At 50.1% G+C, this 5,608-nt stretch overlaps 1 protein-coding gene and 1 pseudogene across 1 annotated transcript in view; both read left to right on the top strand.

The window, feature by feature from the left end:
• LOC103197811 overlaps window positions 1–232 on the top strand; it is a 12,720-nt pseudogene extending 12,488 nt beyond the window's left edge.
• A 1,547-nt stretch (window positions 233–1,779) lies between these two features.
• The window catches only part of LOC103197810 (cytochrome P450 2D17-like), a 26,518-nt gene continuing 22,689 nt past the window's right edge, over window positions 1,780–5,608 (top strand). The window contains exon 1 of the mRNA XM_042781068.1: window positions 1,780–1,788. Within this exon, the coding sequence (XP_042637002.1) occupies window positions 1,780–1,788 (9 nt within the window). The remainder of the gene's footprint in view (window positions 1,789–5,608) is intronic.

Genomic DNA, 5,608 nt, shown 5'->3' with positions numbered 1-5,608 from the left:
TGGAAACGGGGACCCCAGCCCCCTAAGCTTGCTGAGCCCCGTGCCCCCCACAGGCCGCCGCTTGTGCCTCGGGGAGCCCCTGGCACGCATGGAGCTTTTCCTGTTCTTCACCTGCCTCCTGCAGCGTTTCAGCTTCTCGGTGCCTGCCGGACAGCCCCGGCCCAGCGACCACGGCGTCTATGGCTTCATGGTGTCCCCACCCCCCTACCAGCTCTGTGCTGTGCCCCACTAGAGGCACCAAGCCCCAGCCCGCTCCCCAGCTTCACCCTGACCGACAATAAACCACCAGGGGGACTCCACTGTGTGTCAGGGCCCCACCCGTGCCCCCACACAGCCCTTGCAAACAATTGGGCTCAGCATCTTCCAACAACCACTCCCTGCCCACTGCCCTGGCCAGTCTTCCAGACCATTGGTGAGGTGAGTGTGCAAGGCCCAGAAATGAATAGCCTGCCCTGTACTTACTCCCATCCGTCATCAACACCCAGTGCTGTCTTCTTGGGTCGGGGATGAGGTCAGGCAGCCCTGGCCCTGGCTGCTGGGCTGTCAGGTGGGACAAGGTGTTCTAGAGGAGTCATCCCAGGCCCAGGTGGGGCGGGAAGGTGCTCACTGTGCTTGGACACCCACACATCTAGCCAGTCTCCATCTAGCTGGCACCTGGGAAGACCACTCGCCCAGATCCAGCCCATCAGCCACCTCACTTCAATGTTGAACCAAAACTGGGTGGGGGGCGGGGCCAGGCTCCGGAGCCACAGTGGACCATCAGGTGCCACTGCCCCCTGGGAAGGCCTGGGGCAGCTCAGGAGAGAGCCGTTGTCCTGAGCCTGTCCACCTCCCTGAGTTTGGGCCCGCTCCGCCACAGGGGGTGCTCAGCCAGGTTCTAAGCCCAGCCCTCACCCTCTGAGTGGCTGGGTCAGAAGTGCCCTGCAGGACTAGTGCCCCTGGGGAAGGGTGTGGCAGACAGCTGTGGCTTGGACAGCAGATGGGAGGAGGCTGGCACTGGTGCAAATGATTGAAAAGTAAAAGTTGTTTTAGGTGCTGCTGAAATCCAACTCCCAGCTACCGGGGCCGGATGCCCTGGAGCCGGCTCCCTCTCACAGAGACCCTGGCTTCCACAGGACGAGGCACTGCCCGGTCCCGTCCCAGCAAACAGTCCTTGTTGCAGCCCCTGTGTCAGTCCCTTTCATTCGGGCCCTTCCCTTTTTTCAGTGACCCTCCACTTACCAAGCATGTTATCCTTCTCCAGTGTGATAGTTGGAGCTGTGTGTCAACTTGGCTGGACCCCAGTTCTGTGTGGTTGTTCCCATGATGGGATCAGATGACTGAGTTCTGAGTGGCCAGTCTGCCCAAGGGGAGTTTCCCTAGGGGTGTGGCCTGCTTGCAATGATATCCAAGGACAATCTGGAAGAACGGCATTCCTTAAGGAATTGGAACCCTGTTGTGCGAACTACAGACTTCCTTGGGTGAGCGGCCCACCACTCGGCCTGGAGATCTCGGATTCATCTTTTATTGGAAACAACAACAAATATACTGCATGCCAGCTTGAATCTCTCAGCTCCCCTGTGCTTGCGGAAGCCAAGGCGGCCGCAAGCCCCATCTCCTCCAGAGACGGACTTTTCGGCTTGGACTTGTCGGCTTCTATACGCTTGTGAGCCATTTACCTAAGCTAAATCTCTCTCTCTCTCTCTCTCTCTCTATATATATATATATTCTTTGCTGGTTTTTTGTGTTTCTCTAGAGAACCCAATCTAACACATCCAGGAAAGGGTCCCTTGTGGCAACATGACCAAGGTAGGTCAGACGAAGTCTGGGCATTCTTGATTCCAAGGAGCATTCTGCCTGCACTTCTTCCAGGACAGATCAGTTAGATCTTCTGGCAGTCAATGCCTCTCACAGTATCCCTCCCTAACACCACAACACAAAAGCACCAACTCTCCTTCAGTCTTCCTTATTTCATTCATTGTCCTGCTTTCATACATATATGAGGCAATTTAATACATGATGGCCAGGGTTACATGCACCTTAGACTTCCAAGAGACATTTTTGTTCTTCATCACCTTAAAGAAATCCTTTGCAGCAGATCTGCCCAGTGCACCACGTCGTCTGATGTCTTGACTGCTGCTTCCACTGCTGTTGATTGTGGAGCCAAGTAAAATGAAATCTTTGACAACTTAAATCTTTGTTCCATTTGTTGTGATACTGGTTATTGGCCCAGTTGTGAGGATTTTGATGTTCTTTATGTTGAGGTGTAATCCATACTGCAGACTGAAGTCTTTAATTTTCATCAGTAAGTGCTTCAAGTCATCCTCACTTTCAGCAAGCAAAGGTGTGTCGTCTGTGTATCACAGGTTGTTAATGAGTCTTCCTTCAATCCTGATGCCACACTCTTCTTCATATAGTCCAGCTTCTCGGATTATTTGCTTAGCACACAGATTGAATAAATATGGTGAAAGGATACAACACTGAGACACACCTTTCCTGATTTTAAACCTTCCAGTATGCCCTTGTTCTGTTTGAACGACAGCCTCCTGGTCTATGTACAGGTTCTTCATGAACACAATTAAGTGCTCTGGAATTCTCATTCTTCTCAATGTAATCCATAATTTGTTATGATCCACAGTCAAATGCTTTTACATAGTCAATAAAACACAAGTAAACATCTCTCTGTTATTCTTGGCTTTCAGCCAAGATCCATCTGACATCATAATGATATCTCCCATTCCACGTCCTCTTCTGAATCCAGCTTTCATTTCTGGAAGTTCTCTGTCAATATATTGCAACCATTTTTGAATTATCTTCAGCAAGACTTTACTTGTGTGTGATATTAATGATATTATTTGATAATTTCCACATTCTGTGGCATCACCTTTCTTTGCAATAGATACAAATATGGATCTCTTCCAGTCAGTTGGCCAGGTAGCTGTTTTCCAGATCTGGCATAGACCAGTAAGTGCCTCCAGGGTGGCATCAGTTTGTTGAAACATGTCAATGAGTATTCTGTCAATTCCTGGAGGCTTGTGCTTTGCCAATTCCTTCAGTACAGCTTTGACTTCTTCCTTAATTACCATCAGTTCTTGATCATATGCCTACTCCTGAATGGATGAACAGCAACCAATTCTTTTTAGTACAGTGACTCTGTGTATTCCTTTCATCTTCTTTGGATATTTCCTGCATCATTCAATATTTTGCCCATAGGGTCTTTCAATGTTACAACTTGAGACTTGAATTTTTTCTTCAGATCTTTCAGCTTGAGAAATGCTGAGTGTGTTCTTCCGTTCTGATTTTCTAACTTCAACCTTTTGCACAATTCATTCTAATAATTGACTTTGTCTTCTCGAGGTGCTCTTTGAAATCTTCTGTTTCAGTCTTTTATCCTGTCATTTCTTCCATTTGCTTTAGCTACTCTCCGTTCAAGGGCAAGTTTCAGAGTCTCTTCTGACATCCATTTTGGCCTTTTCTTCCTTTCCTGTCCTTTTAATGACCTTTTGCTTTCTTCATGGATGTTCTTCATGTCTTCCCACAATTCCTCTGGTTGTCGTCACTACTGTTCAATGTGCCAAACCTATTCTTGAGATGGTCTCTTAATTCAGGAGGGATATAATCAAGGTCATATTTTGGCTCTCATGGACTTAATTGTTTCAGCTTGAACTTGAACTTGCATATGAGCAGTTGAGGGTCTGTTCCACAGTCAGCTCCTGGCCTTGTTTTGGCTGAAGATACAGAGCTTTTCCATCACATCTTGCCGCAGATGTAGTCAGTCTGATTCGTGTTTACTCCATCTGGCGAAGTCTACATGTACAGCCACCATTTGTGTTGTTGAAAAAAGAGGTATTTGTATTGAATTAAGTCATTGGTAGTACAAAATTCTACCATGTGATCTCCAGTGTCATTTCTATCACCAAGGCCATATTTCCCAACTACCAGTGATTCTTCTTTGTTTCGAACTTTTGCATCCAGTCCCCAGTGATAATCAACATGTCTTGATTGCATGTTCAGTCAATTTCAGACTGCAGAAGTTGGTAAATATCTTCGATTTCCTCATCATTGGTTTAAGTCATTGGGCATAAATTGAATAATAGTAGTATTAACCGGTCTTCCTTGTAGGCATATGGATATTATCCTATCACTGACAGCATTGTACTTCAGGGTAGATCTTGAAACATTCTTTGTGCCTGGCCATCTTGCTCAGGAAGCTATGCCTCCCCACACCCTCACTTTCATGTGGGTCTCAGCCTCAGAGTTTAGTCGGGTTAAATAACTCAGCAACTCCGCCTGAATCCCACCCCTTTCACTGTTGAGGAATAATGCAGCCAGAGGCCCCACCTTGGCTGGTGTGGTACCCCTTGCTTGGAGGGGACAGGAGACTGGCAGAGGAGGGGCCTGGCAGCTGTGGTTCCAGCCTGGAGGCGGCACTCCTGGCATAGGCTTGTTCCAAGGTTGGTGCCTTTCCTCGGAAGCTGGCGCCCACGGAAGGGGATGGCAGGGTCAGGTTTAGGAGAGGTGGCGGCAGGACGGGGTGGGGCTGGAAGGGGGGCACAGGAGTCCATTCATTGCTTTGTGGTCTCAGGTCGCCTGTGAGGGCGAGAGGAAGCCACAGCACCCACTGGCTCTCCAGGCCCTTGTCTCCCAAGGGTGCTGTAGTGGGTAACACATTTGGCTGCTAACCAGGTTGGCAGTTCCAACCCACCAGCTGTTCCGTGGGAGGAAGATGAGGCAGTCTGCATCCACAAAGATTTACAGCCTTGGAAACCCAATGGGGTTGGGTCATTAGGAGTCAGATTTGACTGGATGGCAGTGGGCATTTCCAGAAAGAATCTGAGCAGCTGCTGGTTCAGGGCAGGTGACTGGCAGGAGCGGGAAGCAGCCCCACTCCCCTGAGAGCAGATTCCTTTCTGTGCTCAGCCTCCCGGTGCCCTGAGCTTCCTGGTGGCTCCATCGAAAAGGGGAAGTGGCCATCTGACTTGGGGCTGGCTTTGCAGGTGTGAGTGGTATTAGTGTGTGTGTGTGTGTCATGTGAAGGGAAGGCTGTGTGGGGTATCTGTCCGTGTGGGGTGGTTTCAGGGTGTATGGATATGTGTGTGAACGGGTCTGCGTGTGCATGTGTGAGTAGTTTGTCTGACTGTGGGACTGTGTGGGTGTCTGGGTGTCAGGTTTGCATAGTGTGAGGAGATGGGGGGAAACTGAGGACCTAATATCCCCTCACCCTGTGTGGCCCATCTGAACATAATCTTGACCCAAGGCAAGTGACAGTCACACACCTGGAGAGTGAAGGCCATTCAAGGTCATGGCAGGTGAGGGGCCAGTCCTGGGGTGCACGTTGTAGCCCTTTAGGGTGTGAGGAGACAGGAGGCAGAAGAGGAAGGTGGGGTGAGTCTTCCCCCCCTTACCAGCTAGATACCCCCAGGATCCTGCAGAGCCAGAAAGGGAAGAGGGAGGGGGCCTTCCCCTCTTAGGCCTCCAACCCTCACCCTGCAGAGGCCAGACCTGCTGGGCCACCTGGAGCCTGCCCCAAACTGGCTCCTCCCTCTCAGCCTTGGACAGTGCAGACATCGAACACAGCAGGCTGGCAGAGGGCAGAGGGCAAAGGCCAGTCCTTGTCCCTTTATAACAT

Source organism: Orycteropus afer, unplaced genomic scaffold (assembly GCF_000298275.1).
Source record: "Orycteropus afer afer isolate SDZICR_OR568_19922 unplaced genomic scaffold, OryAfe1.0 scaffold00083, whole genome shotgun sequence".
Lineage (NCBI taxonomy): Eukaryota > Metazoa > Chordata > Mammalia > Tubulidentata > Orycteropodidae > Orycteropus > Orycteropus afer.
Note: the sequence above shows the minus strand (reverse complement) of the source record. Positions and strands in the feature narration are given on the sequence as shown.